At 51.0% G+C, this 17,238-nt stretch overlaps 1 protein-coding gene across 4 annotated transcripts; it reads right to left on the minus strand.

The window, feature by feature from the left end:
* Positions 1–5,056: 5,056 nt before the first annotated feature.
* Positions 5,057–16,187, minus strand: LOC306808589 (UAP56-interacting factor-like). Of its 4 annotated transcripts, none has more exons than XM_079319298.1 (9): positions 15,993–16,187; positions 13,567–13,710; positions 9,669–9,811; positions 8,320–8,444; positions 7,405–7,486; positions 6,925–6,965; positions 6,768–6,842; positions 6,002–6,113; positions 5,057–5,245 (listed from the first exon to the last, which is right to left on the minus strand). In XM_079319298.1, the coding sequence occupies exons 1-9, from the start codon at positions 16,072–16,074 to the stop codon at positions 5,150–5,152; spliced, it is 900 nt and encodes a 299-aa protein (XP_079175424.1). In that variant the 5' UTR covers positions 16,075–16,187; the 3' UTR covers positions 5,057–5,149. The 4 variants fall into 4 exon arrangements, with proteins under 4 accessions (XP_079175424.1, XP_079175422.1, XP_079175423.1 ...); XM_079319296.1 differs by having other exon boundaries at positions 6,925–6,968; positions 15,993–16,184; XM_079319297.1 differs by having other exon boundaries at positions 7,405–7,489; positions 15,993–16,184.
* Between the last annotated feature and the right edge of the window lie 1,051 nt (positions 16,188–17,238).

The following is a 17,238-nucleotide window of genomic DNA, read 5'->3' on the forward strand; positions in this document are numbered from 1 at the left end:
GGCACCCCCACTGCCCCCACACAGCGGGCTCCCCGCCCCTCACCAACAGCGGCCGCTCCCGTGTCACCCCCTCGGCTGCCCCCTCAGCCCTCCCCTGCCCCCGCGGGGACCCTCCCGCTGCATCCCCGCACCAGGGCCCCGCACCCGCCACCGCCCGGCCCCGGCCGCCACCACGGCGGGTCCGCGCCCCCCGCCCTCAGCGCCGGGCCCGCAGCGGCCCCGCAGGACGCCCGCAGCCCCCGCCCGGCACCGCCAGGGCCCCTCACCTGCTTGCGTCGTGTCGCTCAGGTCGCAGCCGCTGCCGGGGAAGTCGCGCAGCTTCCTCCCGCTCAGGCACAGGATGCCCGAGCTGCCCGCCTCCTCCAGGGCCCGTTCCAGGCTGCGCACCGTGTGCGACTGCGGCAGAGCTGCCGCGCCCCAGTGCGGCCCCGACGAGAAGGAGAGAGTGAGGTGCGCGGGGATGCCGAGCCCCGCCGCTCCGCTGCCGGGCGCCGGCCCGCTCCCGCTGCCCGCGCCGTTGTTGCCGCCGCCGCCCCCCTGCCCGGCCGCCATCTTGACCGGCCCCTCCACAACAACGGCCGGGGCCGCTGCGCAGGCGCCGCGGGACCCGCAGGGGGCGCCCCGCGATGGGGCGGGGCTTCGCCTTGTGCCTCGGCCGCGCCAACCAATCAGCGGCGGAGAGGGGGCGGGGCTTCGCGGGGAGGCGCGCGGCTGTGTGCCCGGGGCTCGTTTGCCGCTAGGGGGCGCTGCCGGGGATGAGGGAGCGGGATCGGGATCGGGATCGGGATCGGGATCGGGATCGGGATCGGGATCGGGATCGGGATCGGGATCGGGATGCTCTTGGCAACGGGGGCATCCCGGCAGGGATGGTCCCGCAACCGGGACAGCGCGGCCCTGCTGAGAGGCTTCGGAGCCGAAGGAACACGGGGAACATCGACTCCCGCTCAGCTCTGCCCGCTGCCCTCGGGCTCCTCTCGCTCTCCCGCTGCCCTCGGGCTCCTCTCGCTCTCCCCGCTGCCCTCGGGCTCCTCTCGCTCTCCCCGTTGCCCTCGGGCTCCTCTCTCTCTCCCCGCTGCCCTCAGGCTCCTCTCGCTCTCCCCGCTGCCCTCGGGCTCCTCTCGCTCTCCCGCTGCCCTCGGGCTCCTCTCGCTCTCCCCGTTGCCCTCGGGCTCCTCTCGCTCTCCCCGTTGCCCTCGGGCTCCTCTCGCTCTCCCCGCTGCCCTCGGGCTCCGCTCCCCCTCCGCTCGCCCCTGCCCCGGCCCTGCTCCGCACCGGCCGCTCCTCAGGCCCGGAGCTCTCCTGCCCGGGAGCATCGGAGCCTCCGTGGCCTCTGCTCGCAAACCCGGCCAGCGGCAGAGCCGGACACGGGCTGCAATCCCCGCGGGTGGCAGCGAGAAAAATCACCCGGCAATCGTCCGTGGAACAACAACGGGAACACGAGCCAGCGGCTCACCCTGAAATGACTGATGGAACACTCGCAAAAACCCCACAAAACCAATGCCCCTGGCTCAGAATGGGACAGGGCACTGAGGACACAGAAATCACAAGCCCATTGCAAGGTCCAGGGCCCAGTTACCTCAACAAAATGCTACAGAACTGCTGGGATACTGGATGCATGGATGGATGGATGGATGGATGGATGGATGGATGGATGGATGGATGGATGGATGGATGGATGGATGGATGGATGGATGGATGGATAATTGCCTCCCCTGCCATGTAATCAGGCCTTGTTAGGTGATGCATACTTATCTCCCAAAAATTGCTCTGGAGCTGTGATCAGAAAATGCTAAAGAAAGCCCCATGGACCCACATTTTTATGCAATTGCTGTGTGTTTGATAAGCAGAATCTGCTTTGAAGCCTTAAACCTCCTGAAGACCCTTGTATTGTTGAATTGGTTTGGATTGGTGTTTTGTTTATTTTTGCATGCATATGTCATGCCTAATTCGGGGATCCAAGGGAAATTCCCTCTACAGGGGGTATGGAAGAGCCTGGCCTTCAGCCAGCAACACATCACTGACACACAGCTGAGCCATTATTGATCACAAAGGGACCAGACCTGAAATATCATGTGGGTGATGTCTGGGTGAAATTCAGTAGAGCCAATGAGCCAGGATCAGAGTGAAGGGTTCAGTCCTGCTCTGCAGCACCGTGTGGATTTGGGAATCCCCCTGTCCTGGCACACAGATTGCCTTTCCAGCAAAGAGCTCTGGGTGCAAAATGCAGCTGTGGGGAGAAAAGGGGTCCCATTGTCACCTGCAAATAGTGTGGCTGTCTGCTTCCTCTGGCCTTAGATGGGGGTACTTGTGGGGGCTGTGGGATGCAAGCTTGCAGATGAATATCTGTGTCAGTCTGGCTGGGCCTGAGCTTCTGCTCTTGCCCTGAAAAAGCCAATCATTCCCTGGATTCACAACAAGACAATACTTTATAAACACTGCTGGCTGCTGCCCTCGGTTGAGGTTCCAGCCAGAGAGGGTGGAGGGTGAATAAACTCAGACTGGTGTTGGGCCAAGTGTGTAGGATGATTTTGCTGCACGGAGCAGGAGGCACGGTGGCTCTGCTGCTGGCAAGAGTGAAGCAGAGCAGGGCCCCTTTAGAATCACAAATAGCAAGGAACAAGCAGTACTGGAAGAGTCTCCACCAAGTGCTGTGAAATACAGTGATACAAGTTGTTAAGACACAGGTCAGTGCTACAGTGCAGTGACCAAGCAGGACCACAGACCTATGCTGGTGTCCCCCCTGTGCTGTGATGTGCTGTGGTGACTCTATTCTAACCCTGTGCAATTGCTTCTACAGTTTCAAACTTCTCAGACACCATCAGAAATGTTACTCTGGAGGTGGTGTTTCCTGGCCTTAAACAGAGTAGAAGTTTTCCAGGTCACAGAGCTGCCCCTTCACAGTGGCCCCAGCCTGTGTGCAGCCACCCTGGCTGGGAGTTTGGCTGAAGCCAGCTGCTGCCACTCCCCAGGCAGCAGGTGGGAAACTGCTGGGCCACCTGTACAGCCCAGGACAGAGCACAGGAGCTGTCAGACCCTTGGTGAGCACAGGCCACGTGTGCCCCTGGCGATGGCTCAGGAAGCAGCTGAACTGTGTCACACAATACCCTCCCCAAAGGACAGGCAAGCCCCATGCAGCAATTCCCCCCGTGCACAACAGCAGGGATAATTCTGTTAGAGACAATCATTCTGTGGCTTAGTACTGTGATGCAAAAGGGGCTTTGTGCCTGTGGGGCTGAGCTCACACTGTTCCCTCTCCCAGTATGTTTTTAGCATGATGGTTACGTATTTTGGCTACTTGTGAATTCAGTGCTAAGTCTGTTTTATCTCCTGCTACATAAAAAGTCACCCATTACTGCAAGGGAATCAAGCTAGGAAAAAAACCCAGTTTTTATCACCTAAGCCCTCAATATTAATTTAGGGATCAGGATTAAAAAATATTGTAAGGTACAGACTGCTAAAAACCATTTCTTTGGAGAGTAGAATCCGGGTGTGATCTGAACAGCAGGAGGATGTTTCCCACTTGGCTGTTCTTCCAGGACTGCATGGCTCCATCCCTTTCCAACCTGGTTGAAGAAGTGCTCAGGTTTTCCTAGTGAGTCTGTCATCTTCTGTCCATATTTATAGTCAGGAAGCAATTGAAATCAGGGATACTGCCATTTGTGACAGTGTTTCTTGTTCAACTTTTCAACTCCCATGACATACAGACAATCTGAATGAAGGCGTGATGTCTCCTCCAGAGTTCACTAACCTGGGCATTGGGGTGCATTTGTTTAATTTTGAACATACTCAGAGCCAGGACTACTCTGATAATTTTCCCAATAACATTCAAGGTGTAAGAGATCACAGCAAAGATTTTACCAAATACCTATTGAATACACACTGCTTTGGAGCCAGCTTTTAAAGCAGTAAACTGCCGGCAGGTGGGCACCAATGGGGACTATTTTTTTCCAAAGCACCAGCCCATGCAGTGTCAAACTGAGAAGCTGAACTTGCACTAAAGAGATGTTGAAGGAAAGGAAATAAACACAGGTGACATTTGACAAGTTAAGTTTTTTATTCAGTGCACTGGACTCATACATCACTGCTTCGTCAACAACATTTCACACATTCCTATAAAACCAATTCCAAGTCCAGTCTCTTGTTGAAGATGCTCGGTGTAAAATGTAAAGCAGTCTATCAAATATTTCCTGTTAAAAGTACAGCTTAGAGCCCAGTAACAGGCTGTGTCCAGCATGTTCAGTGATGGGTTCCAGCAGTGGATGGAGAATGGAGCAGTTACTCAGAGGTGATGCAGGGCTTCATTAACAAATGTCTAAACCCAGCTCATTAACATCTCAGCCAATGTTTATCAGAGTGTTGCTGCTGGTTTGATTATGCTGCTGCTTTGAGCATGGGTGGAACTGCAACTACAAAAACCCTAATGCAGAACTACTCAGCACTGGAAAACGTGATCTGGGCTGGGGCAGCCTGTCTGTGCTCCGAGCTGAGGACAGTGACTCCAGCAGCACAGCACGGCACGTCTCACCCCATCCCTGCAGCAATAGTCAGAACAGCACAGCAATCCACAGAGAAATGCAAGGTGCTCAGGCCTGACTGTCAGGGCAAAGCAACAGATTTTCAGGGTGGAGGGGTCTTACACTGCACACCTCTGGGCAGGGATGCCTGCAAGCACAAGCTGGGCAATCAGGTGGATGCTGGGGATTGTGGGTAGCTAGAGCACCCCCACTTCCCTCTGTCTCCCATGTGGGCAGGCACAGCATCCTCAAACCCTGCCTCACCCACCAGACATGCAGGGAAGGCTCTGTGGTATACCCTCCCAGTATCAGCCATCACCCTGGTCTGCACTGGGTGCCCTGGCAGGGGGACAGGACTGGTGCCAGCCCTACAGCTTCCCAGCAGAGCTCTCCCAGAAAATCCATCTCTGCCCATCCCCTCCACCACCCTGCCCATATCCCACCTGTCCTTGTGCTCTGGCCCAAACTCTCATCCTGCTTCATCCCTGCCCTCAATCACTCATTCACTCAGTGTGTAAGGAAGGAGACAGCACATTGCCAAATCAGCTATCTCAAAGGGAATCTAGCAACTTTTATTGAGCCCTTGTCATGGAGCCTGGACTGTCACAGGCAGTCCCTGTGACGAGCACGGGGTCCTAGGGCATGGTGACCGTCCGTCCGGCGCTCCTGGCCGCTGTAAAGCGCCTCTTATTCCTCAGACCAGAGAACCTCTCATCCAGCGTCAGGCTGGTCTGCAGGGGAAAGCGAGAGCCAGTCAGTCCCTTGTCTCGTGGCAAAGCACAGCCAAACTTGTAGCGGGGTATTTATTAGAGCCCATCAGTCAGGCTGATGTTTCACAGCTGGTTAGTCAATTAAACCACTCAGCACACAGAGACAGGGAGCTCGACAAACTGTGTGCAGCTGCAAAACCTCCAAGCAGCTCCCAGCCCCAAGACACAGGGAATCCTCGGCAAGAACAGGAGCAAGCAGATGGCATTTGAGCACAAGGCATCAGGTAAAACCAAACCGTCCAGACAAGAAACGCCGGCAATGAAGAAAGTAGAGCAGGATTTCTCAGCTGCCCCAGGGCTCCTGGACCAAACTTCAGTGTAAAATGTGACACCAAGAAGGGCACCAAAGCAAAGAGCGAGCAAAGCCCAGAAGTGCCACGTGTCTCTGAGGAATGGGAAGCACTGACAGTGAAACAGTCCCCTCGGGCCAGGACTACTCATCAGCAGGATCTCCCTGCTCCAAGCAAGCACATGGACAGGCCAAGACAGGCCATCAGGGTGGGGAAAACAGGGCTGAGTCTGTAGTTGCTGAACAGTCTTCTCAAGTGCCTTCCGAATTGTGAGCAACCTGGCCAACAGAGCTACGGGACTTTCCTCACAGGTTGTGTTAGACAAACCCAGCTGGCAGCCCCAGAAACCTGAGTGTGACGTTAAGAGCTCAGTGGCAGGGCTGCTGCAGGGAGCCAGGTGCCTCCTGTCCCGTCGACAATCCTCTACCTGGTTGGCCATGGCGCGGAAGTTGAATCTCAGCAGCACCCCCTTGGGCTGGGGCTTGGTCACCCGTGCTGGGGGTCTCTGGCTTCGCAGGAATGGGCGCTTGGATCCAGGCCTGGGGAAAGCACAGGGCTGCAGTCACTCAGGACGCTAAGGCAGCTCACTTCCCATCCTCTGCAAACCAGCTGGGAGTAAAGGACACACCCACACACTCCACACATCCCATGACTCCCAGCAAAGTCGAAAGCCAGCCAGGAGAGCAGCTGTGCAGCCAGAGTTCCAGCACTGGGGACTGTCACATCCAGGCTATTGAGAGGTGCTCTCTGCACCCAGAACATGCACAGGGCCCTCACTCACCCTTCTCTCTGCCCCCAGCTGGGTGCTGGGTCCTGCAGCTGCCCCTTTTCAGCCTCTGAGCTCCTCTTACACAGTGAGCACAAGGTGTCCCTTAGGGGCACACTGTTTCCCCAACACCCCACAACCAGCACAACCAGCCTGCCACCTCTTCCCACAATGGTGCTTCCATTTCTCCTCACTCTGCATAACAAATGAGGGCACCATAATTACAGATTACCATGTAATTACAGATAAATACAGGAGATTTTTATCTCCTTCTGATATGCTGGGAAAGGAACCAGACATCATTTGCTAACCATTTTGGGTCTGAACCATTCAGTGCACATTCATTAGAGAAGCTGCAATACTGCTAAAGGGATTTGCAATGGCTTTTGTAGGGCTCCCACCCTAACAAATCACCTCATTTACTTACACGCTGCTCTGGCCCGCCTGGGGATTAAGCACTGAAACTGTCAGGATTGCTCCAGGGCTGGGTTTCACTTGCCACCTGCCGAGACAGGGAGATTCATCCAGCTTCAATCCTGAAACAGCACCGTCCTATTTGCATTGTGCCTTTGTTCACCAATTACCTTCTCATCCTTGGCGGTTTCCCTTCTCCTTGAAATTCCATCTGCTGAAAAATATATTTAAAAACAATTGCTTTAAAGAATTAACATTCAAAAACTGTGATTCCTTTCCCAGGATTTTGTTTGGTGCATCTGATGAGCTCCTTCCTTGCGAGTTGTCAAGGAACGTGCTAATTTGGGGTTTCCTACTGGCATAGTGATGTGTATGGGGTGGCTTTACCTTGCCCTGCTTGTGCTACTCTATAAACTGTATGGTTTATTTTTATCACCCTCCCAGCATTGACTTTCCAGATGCCAGAATACCAAGCTGCATTAAAAATTGCCTGCAAATACTTTCCTACCAATACATGCAACATCCAGGTCATCCACCTCTCTCCCACAAAGCTTATAACTTACAACAAAGCTACAACTGGGCAAAGGCTGGTAAAATGAGAAGGTTTGTCCCTACCAGCAGAGTGCAGAGGAAATGTGTCAAATACTGACCCCTCTCTGGAAGCGGGCTTTGGAGAGCCACGGCTGCATCCGCTTCTGCTGGAACGCTGGTCCCCTGTTCAGCAGGAAAGGCCTGCTGCCAAAGGAGAGAGGAAGAGCTAAGGATGATACCAGGTCTCTCTAATGTTTAATGCCAAAATACCTAACCCAAGCTGATCTTAAAAAGCGATGTAGGAAGCAAATGAGGCTGTGTGCTACCGAGTTCAGCCCAACAGGCTTTTCTTCCAGCAAACAATTTCAGAGGAACTGCATTTTCTGCTCAAATGAGGCAATAATTTGTGTGTTCTGAGCCTTGCTCATTAAAAACAAAAAACATGGGAGGAAGATCGTAGAAAAAAATCAGGTCAGAAAGGACCTCTCGATGTTATTCAGTCCCTGCTCTGCTTAGAGCAGAGAAAGGATTGCAAGGAGCTTCCTTTTGAGCTTAGAGAACATAATGACCTCGATGAGACAGTCACCAAGACAGTGCCCAGCACCTGGCACACTGCCTTCCTCCCAGCTCCTGGGACACAGTCTGCTCCTGCAGCCCCTCACTGGGACAGACTCCCTGTCTCTGCCCATCCCTTATGGCTGGAATCCCTATTTCCTGCCTGTATGAAAATAAATGCTATTTCACCCTTCAAAAGTGTTTCCCATAGCAACAAAGTTTAATAAAAATATGAAAGTCACATTTTCTGTGCTTCCTGAAATAAAATGATAGATTAATACCAGCATAATTAGATATAACCATGAGATTGTTTGCTTTCCAGGTGCCTTCCTAACATACCCAGAGATATTTTTCTGGTGCTGCACAAGCACATGGCTGTAGCCACGCTCAGTTGGCACATGCAGAGAGAAGAATCCCATGAGCTGCACAGGTAAAAACCACTGAAAACCAAAATTACCCAGAGTTACCATAGATTTTACCTTCTCCCTGGGGTACGGATGCTGCCAGCATCTGCTCTGAATCTCCTGGGGCCTGGAGATGGCTGTGGCTGCTCCTCCTGCTGCCCACTGCTGCTTTTGGCAAAAGCATTACTCTTCTTGTTGCCCTGAAAGAGCAGTGAGACCTCAGCAGTTGTCACCTGCAGCACAATCTTGGTACAAGGAGACGGGGTGGGGGCAAAGGACAGCACACGTGGTCCTGCTCTGCTGTCAACAATCAGTCAGGGGCTGTGCCTCACTTCCTGGACATGGAACTACAAGTGCCAGGGAGAATATTTTGTTCTTCTAAAAAAGAAACACTCCATACAGAGCAAACCTCATAGAAGCTGTGCATTATATCCCTGCTAAGGTTTCCTTTCTTGTCTGGACAGGAACATTGCCTGGACCACACCCTGATGCATGAAACACACCACAAGACCCCTCAGCAGTGTCTGTCCTGCAGTTTCAACACAAACTGCCCCAGGCTCCAGCCTGTTTATTTCTGTGGGACAACTACCATCACTGTTAGTACCTACTAACTGAGGTGTTATTTCCGTATTTTCCCCCTTGGTTTATTCCTGCAAAGTGGAAGCTACTGTAGAATTCTGCCTCCTAGCAACTGCTTATTACTTTCTGTAAATACCAGTCACGCTCAGTATCTGAGTGTGTTTCTTTTCAGGAATAACCTCAGTCCTTGCACATGCATGCTCAGTTTAGGGCTTTCTTATTTACACCCCTACAACACATACACTAAATGTGCCATCGTGTTCAGCACTTGCTTTTTAAAAAGCTTACTGAACATCTATGACCTCTTAACTGGGTGGATTTTCATCAGTGCAGGAAAACCCAGCTGCCTCTCACACTGTCTGCCACAGTACTGGGAATCAGTGTCTCTGGTGGAGAGTATGTCTCTGAGCCAGAGTCACCTGACAAGTCACCAAGTCTGTCCTTTGAATTCACAGGAACAGGGAAAATGCTCTGGGTGGAGAACAAATAACAAAGAATCTCAGCACACCTCCTCTAAATGATAACAGTAAGATGAAATGCCATGGAATTAATTTTTATGGAAATATTTTTAAACCTTTTAAGACCAATTTTTAAAAATTCCTTTTTTTGCAAAACCCATGGATCAGTAAAATTATGCTAAGTCAGAAGCTTTATAAAATCAAGTGGAAAATCGCTATTCCATATGCATGTATGTCTGTACTCACCTACGCATACAAATGCTGTGCACAGGCATTAAAAGATGGTGTTTTTTATGTAGATTGTTCTTTGGGGTGACCCAGGATCATAAAACCAAGCAGATTTCTACATGGCATTTGGGAAAAGCCACAGCTCCCTTACTGCCCTACCTCCTGAGCCGATGCCTGGCGATTCAAAGGGCTCACTCCATCGAATGCAGCAGCTGCTCTTCTCTTGCGACCAGGCAAAGTGTTCCTGAACTGTCTCCGATTGAATTGTTGCTGTCCAAACCCTCTTCTGAAACGATTAGGTCCTAAAAACAGAGACCTCTCACTTTAGCAAGCTTCAAAATTCGATTTATGACTACAGTTCTGTAAATAAGGTTAATTTAACAAGGTTAAATTAATGTGTTACAGGAATATCCACACAAGTAGTGGTGCAAAAGTCAAGCTCATTCACATTAAATAATTAATTTTTCCAATGTCTCTGTAGCATTCTTATTGTATATAGGACTGCCATACACATTATTTGATGTGAAAGAACACAGAAGAGAAAAGCCTTTCACAATTCTGATTCCTCATAAAGGCAGGAACACCCACATCAGGAGACCTGTCAATCTATTGTCAGAGCTCACACTGCTTGAAATGAATTAACTATGAAACAGAAAAAGCCTTTAGATACAAATATACATGACTTGAGCATCCCCAAGCCAACTCCACAGCAGCCTGAAATAGCTGTGAGGGCCCACATGATAGTATAATTTTTTTATATATATATACACATATACTTTTCCTTTAGCTTGACACACCATTACTTCTCATATTGGAGGGGACACCTCCTGCTGCTGTGTATGTATCTCCATGATACACAGACACTCTGTCCATCTTGTATTTAAGCTTTTCCCCTAAGTCTGCTGATGATTTTGAAAAGTGCTGAAGTGCTGAGTGAGAGGAAAGCCCTGTCAGACTGAGGCACAGTGCTTCCAAACCTAATTACTCCACATAATAAAATTCTGTAACCATAATGAGACAGCAAGCTTCTGAGTCACTGTGTGAGCTGACACAGGCACAACAACAACAATCACAAACTCACAGCTGGAACGCCAAGACGGAATTTATTTCTGTTACCTCACAAACTAGCAGAGTCCTGAAGCAACACTTAAACAGAACCACTTGGGCACAGTCACCAGCACCATTAAGTTTGGACCAGTGCTGGAAAATCACCAATTCTGAAAAACACCAATTGTGTGCTGCCTTTCACACCAGTTTATCAAGAGTCTGCCTGCAGAGTCACCACCATGCTGTGTTCTGATCTCTGTACCAAGGCAGGGACCTCAAGCATGTCCAGAAGGGTGCCCCCAAGTCTACCAAACACCTCCATTATCTATAACCAGATGATCTACTTCTCAATGCACACAGAAGGTAAACAGGAGTAGGCATGTGTTTTCCTTCACTGCTACTTCAGACTCTGCTATCTGCAGCTGCAAGGTCACTTATGCACACAGCCCCTGTGTTTTAGCAGTGAGATGTGCCCACACCTTGGGGGTGTACAAATGAGGCACAGAGCTGTGCATGGCAGAGGGCAGTGAGAGCACATTCCAGCCCTACATCTCACAGCAGAACCTCACTGACACAAACCACAGAGCAGTGAGGTGCGTGTATTGATCTGACACCATCAACTGCTACCTGACAGCAACTGATACTGACTTGGAGCAACTGCACATGAAGTGTTCTGAGGCAGCAGTGGAATTGCTGTGAAGAGCCACCACTGCCAGTGAATGAAATCTCCAGCCTCAGGTGTAACACCAGCCAGCACCAGCCTGAGCTGCTTACACTGGAACATGCTTGAAGATGATTTGAGCTGCTCTGGCTCTAAAACAAAAGGGCACCAGGACAGGTCCTTGGGAAGGAGATCCCAAACATAGGGCAAAAAAAACTGGAGTGCTTAGTGCCCCATGGCCAGAGGTGCTGGCTGGGAACGTGCACAAAACCACAACACAGTTCACAGGTTCTGGGGCTAGCTGTTATTTCCTTTGCAGACAATGACTTCTCATTGCAGAAGTGCAGGTGTGTGAATGTTCTTCTCATGACAAACATTCAATTTTGGTAAATTGTTTCTTGTTGATCAGATATGGACTTGCTGTAGTCAATGACCCTTTGATTTTTTCTCCCACTTCTATTCCCCCAGTCTGGTTTTGCTCTGTCTTGTTTCTCTTTAACACCCACCCTAGGCCTGTCCCTATCTCTTGCCTATTTACTGGGCTGCTCTCCTGCTGGCCACCAAGCCTTGCTGCACAGCTCTCCTACACCCTGGAGAGGACAAGAGACTGAGCTCAGCTCTCTTTCCTGGATACTCCATCAGAGCAGTGGGAAGGACTGCTGCAAAAGGCAGCCCTGACTAGAAAATCGTGCCCCTGTCAGTCTGTTCCTATTAGAGAGCCTGTGCTCAGCAGTGCACTCAGGCACAGCTCACCCAACACAAATAACACATGACAGAGCCATCAGCCTCCAAGGGGGACCCAGTGCTCCAGCTGGGGACCAAGGCCTTGCTCTGTCATCTGTGTCCTGAAGTGGGACACATGGGAGGCTTCATGTCTGCAGAAGGCCTGGCAGATATTTAATAATGTAAGAACATTTCAATAAAACCCCACAGCGTCAGGAGCTGGGGAAGAACCCCCCCACACACATTCCATATTTGGGGTTGTGCTCAGAGCCTGGTTCTGAGCACACCTGGGATGGCCAAAAGGCATTTCTGCTCAGCCAGTCCAGTCTGGGCACAAGTTCCCATGTCTGACAGACTCTTTTTTTTCCAAGGAGATTTGAAATTCAAATTTCACATCATTAAAAATCATCTTTCCCCCACTAGGGAGAAGGTTTAAGCCGTATTCCAAGAGGGATTAACAGCACTTTGCCTGCTGGTTTAATCAGCATAATACCCTTCCCCCTCCTCTGTCATTACAGTGCTGGGCTCCTCAGATCATTTTGATAATAGTTATCACATCTCAGCCCAGAAGGGACTGCATTTCAGCAGGGACCAAAGTGAACTGAGCCCCTGATGAATTATGGGCTAAATTCCCAGTCATGCTGGGCTTCCCCAAACTGCTACTGAAAATCAGCACCACACAGCATGGCAGGTCTCTGCACTTGGCAAGGCTGAATTCAGGCTCACTGAAAACCTTTGAAATACTAAACCTAGCAGAAATAATTCCATAAATTAATAGAAAAGTTCTCCCATCTAAAGAATAGGGAAAAATATTTTATTGGATTTGCCTCTAGTTGCAGTAATTGCTTGAGTGCAGGAGAATATCAAAGCCTGTGGGTTTTGACAGAAAAATCAATTTGCTAAGGGAATTTATCATCATTATGTTTTGAACTGGAACAGTCCTCAGTAAGGCAGTGTGTGGTGGACACCAAGAACATAAAGATGGGAGGCAGAGCAGAGACAAGCAGGATTGCTCCCAGTCCTGATGTGTGATTGGCACTCCAATATAAGACTGCAAAGATATTTCTGCAATTTATCACTAAAATCTTCAGGGAGTGACTTAGCAGTAATTTAAAAAAAAGTGTATAGAGATGGCATTTCATGCAGCAGATAACTTTGGTTTGTAGGTAAAACCCAGTGGAACAAAACAAAGGTGTGATCACTCAGTATTATAAAAAAACCTCAGCATAAAAATAGCATGCTTGGCAAAAGTAACAATTTAGCTTCAATAACTGAGCTATCAAATACAGTTACTGAGGGGTAATTTGGATAATTTAAGTCTGCTCTGGGAAAATGAGGATTAGGAAGACGGATAATTAAAATATGCAAAGCCAAGGGGAATAGAGAATAGATATTAAGTCACTTTAAATTAGTAATTCATGAGAGAGTGGAAGGAAGAGAAATGGATGAATTATGCTCTGAAAAGGCCCTGATATTCCATTGTTACAGGGAGAAAAGCTAATCAGAGACTGAGTGCATCACACAGAAATTGGATAGGAAAAGGATTTAAGAGCTGGATTTTGCTAAAAAAAAAAAAAAAGCATTTTTCAGCCTGGCCAGCCTCTGCTGCCTCGAGTGCCCATCTACCTTGCAAATTCCTCTGCTTCCAGGCGCCGTACCGGGGCCGCCCATGGCCGGGGGCTGAGCTCCTGCTCTTGACCTGCTGCCTTCTGCTGTCGCCCGCGGCGCTGGCATCTGTCTGCTCCTTCCTGTGGAGCTTTATGATGTCATCTACAATGAAATGAGGAGAAATCCATGGAAACTGCACTTTCCACCAACAGCGATTCCCTCTTTGGGTGCTCGGAATTGTCCGCAGTAAACACGGAGCTTGCTGTTCTGTGAGCTATGCTGGACAGACAATGAAAGATTAAGCTTAGCTTAGAAAGTATAGGATCAATTTACTAGGCTCCTGTGGGCTGGAGATTAGAGTGCAGCAAATGATTTGCAAATGTGCCACCATCCAGCACGTCCCACGGGCAGGACAGAGATGTCAGACCCCGTCCTGATCCTGCAGGATTCCCACAAGCCTAAGGGAAGATGTTTGTGCAGGGGCACCAGCAGCTCAGTGCTGGCAGAGAACGTTTTTGAGAAGGTCTGACTTGAGTGGCTGTAGGAAAGGTGGCCAAAGAGGGGAGGATGTAACAGCTGTTGAGCTACTTGGCTCATGCACAAAGTACTGTCAGATACAGAGCTCTATCAAGAAACAAGCTCAGGCCCTTCCATTCTCAATCAGCTGGTCTGAAATCAACGGGATCTTCTTAATTCAAGCTGTTCTGATGACAAAGAATGGCAAAGGGATGTCTCTTCATTAATTCCTATTTTCCAAAATTTTCTTCCTTTAACCTCAAATCTTCCAGAAAATCCTTTGCAAATAATAAAGGTGCATCTGTGAAGCTACAGGCAGAATGTTTTAACTTGAACAAATTAGTAAGAAATGAAGTGTCCAAAACAGGCCCTTTCCCAGGCAGTGGCTGCTCTAGCTCCTTAACGTGTCACTGGAGTCAAAGGAGAAAAGTACCATCAGCTTTCAGTGGGTGCTTCCCAGGAATTACCATACCTCCAGCACTGGCTCCTTGTCATTTCCTATCAAGAAACTCCTGTGTCCAAATGAATAAAAAGCCCAAGGAAAATAAATGAGAGCAGATGTAATAGGCTGCTTTTGTGATTTCTCTTTCAAGTCTGCCAAGAAAATAATAGGCTGGGAGATGCTGGACCATGTACTTGGGATGAATTTGCTAATAGCCTCTGCTAAATGTGCCTTTGGGACATGTGTGATTTGGAGCACAGGATGCTTTGAAGAGTTTTGAAAGCATCTCTGCATGCTCTTCAGGGAGGTGACCACACTCATCCAAGGGTTGGCTGCCCACAGCATGAGGAAATGAAAGGGGCTGAATGCTCAGGTCCCTGATTTGTCACCTTTCAGTGTCTTTTTTGTTTGGGTATGAGTTGTTACCCTGCCTTTTGTGCCCATAAACATGATAGATTAACAGAGCAATGTAATGGACTACTACACAAGGCTGCAAGGGGATCCTGAGAGGTCATTTATGGTACATCTATGCCCTCGAGGCAGAATTAGATCCACCAGGGCAGCTTTAAGGCAACTCCTGCAGTTTGTTGGGTTTTTTTTTTTGTGACTGCTAATTCATGTAAGGCACAAATGTATCTGAAAGCACAGAAAAAACACATGATGGAAAAAGTTCTTCACCAGGGGCGTCTTGTTTTCCCATTCTCTCTTCTACCCTGAGTAAGGTGTATTCTGGATGGAATATGGAGCTGGAGCACAGGAGATCTGACAGAGCAGCACGAAGGGAGAGCAAAAGCAAAGGGAGCATCACATATCAGCAAATATTAAAAGGACGTACAACACTAATGGGAGGAAAAAAAAAATCTAAAATGAGGGATCCACCGTTGTTATAGCCCCTCACAGACACAATAAAATAAGGGTGCATAAACTGAGGGATCAGTTTGAGTTTGCACTGGAAAATATTTGCTGTTCCTGACAAATGGCTCTTCACTGGGAAGAAATGGCACAAGGTATTAGTTAGGAAGCTGACCAGCAATAAAAGGTGCTGGTGGACGTTCACAGTAGAGGCGCCAGCACGATAATCCACCAAGATGTTTTGTCCGTGCGTCAGAATGCAGGCGCGGGGAGTTCATGACAGGGCGGTTGTTGGTTGTTTATGCACAGTCCACGTTCCCCGTGCCAAAGGAATGGCGAGCATCGCTGCAAGCTGCTATAAATAGCAGCACGGCGAGGCCATGGCTCCCCTTCCCGTGTCACAGGGGCTGCTCTCCGTGAGCCCCCCGGGCCCTTCTGCCCTGAGCTCCGCGCTGCTGCCGGCCCAGCGCCGGGCCGGGCCCCGCACACACCCGGACAGGGCACCGGCTCGGCGGGGCAGCGCACGGCCCGGCCCGGCCCGCACACAGCCAGCCCGGCTCCCCGCCCGCACCGAGCCCCCGGGGCCCGGCCCGGCCCGGCCCGGCCCCGCCGCCCGGCAGCGCCCCGCACCTACCCAGGGACATGTCGATCTCCTCGGCCCCCGGCTGCGGCCCCGCCGCGGGGCCCGGCGCGGGCTGCGGCTCCGCCGCCGCCATGGGCCCGGCGCTGTGCGCTCACTGCGCCTGCCCGGAATGTGCCGGCCCCGCAGCGGCCGCCGCCCGCCCCGGCTCTCCCTGCCCCGGCCCCCGCCCCGGCTGTCCCTGCCCCGGCCCTCCCTGCCCCGGCTGTCCCCGCCCCGGCTGTCCCTGCCCCGTCCCTCCCTGCCCCGGCTGTCCCCGCCCCGGCTGTCCCTGCCCCGGCTCTCCCGGCTGTCCCTGCCCCGTCCCTCCCCGCCCCGGCTGTCCCTGCCCCGGCCCTCCCGGCCCCCGCCCCGGCTGTCCCCGCCCCGGCTGTCCCTGCCCCGGCCCCCGCCCCGGCTGTCCCTGCCCCGGCTCTCCCGGCCCCCGCCCCGGCTGTCCCTGCCCCGGCTGTCCCTGCCCCGGCTGTCCCTGCCCCGGCTGTCCCTGCGTCGCCTGCAGCCATCGCTGCTCCCCCGCCTGCGCTCAGCCCTGCCCGGCGCTCCTGTCCCTCAGCACCTCCTCTCTGTCTCTCTCTGCCTTAAGCACCGTGCCTCAGACTCTGAGTTGACACTCTTCTCTCTCCGAATCCTCCTCCTCCGCGGTTAAGATGCATCTTAATAACCCGGCAGTCAATTCTGAGGCATGTGAAGCACGGAATGACCTTTCTTCGTTCTGAAGACCAGAAAAACAAGGCAAGTCTATAAACAGAGATCCTCGTGGTTCGTGTTCGTGCCGGAGGTCTGTTCTCGTATTTATGAACACTTGGAGGAGGAAGCGCCCATTTGGGACTGGTCTTGGGGCAACATCCCCAAATCACTCACAGAACTCAGATCCTTCAGGGGATCTTTCAGTCTCTGACACATTGGTTATGGCAAAGCTATCCTACAGTTTGAATACAAAATGTGAGCTAAACCATCTTCCTCTACTTTTAAAGACAGGTGAAAAAATAAAAAAGAGGTAGGAGAAACAACATCTTCCAAAGGGCTGCCATACATCAAGTGAAGAGCTTACTTTTCTCAGAGGTTTCCATATGATAAATGCTGTGAAATGAACTTCCTCACCACTTACATAATAGGGGCTGCATAAATAATGAACAATGTCTGCATGTTTTGCGTTTTCAAACAGTTTCTTTTTTCCACCTTGCACTTCAAATGGGAGAGAAATTTCTACACGCAGATCAACCAGGGCAAGAATTTCCTC

This window comes from Erithacus rubecula (genome assembly GCF_903797595.1).
Source record: "Erithacus rubecula genome assembly, chromosome: 15".
Taxonomy (NCBI): domain Eukaryota; kingdom Metazoa; phylum Chordata; class Aves; order Passeriformes; family Muscicapidae; genus Erithacus; species Erithacus rubecula.

Bases quoted from the DNA above. Each gene is read 5' to 3' on its own strand.
- LOC306808589 (XM_079319295.1), bottom strand. From the start codon at position 16,074: ATGGCGGCGGCGGAGCCGCAGCCCGCGCCGGGCCCCGCGGCGGGGCCG. The intron at 8,445-9,668 runs GTAGGGCAGTAA...CTGCTCTTTCAG, and splicing joins GCCAGGCATCGGCTCAGGAG to GGCAACAAGAAGAGTAATGC. The intron at 7,490-8,319 runs GTAAAATCTATG...CTCCTTTGGCAG, and splicing joins ATCCGTACCCCAGGGAGAAG to CAGGCCTTTCCTGCTGAACA.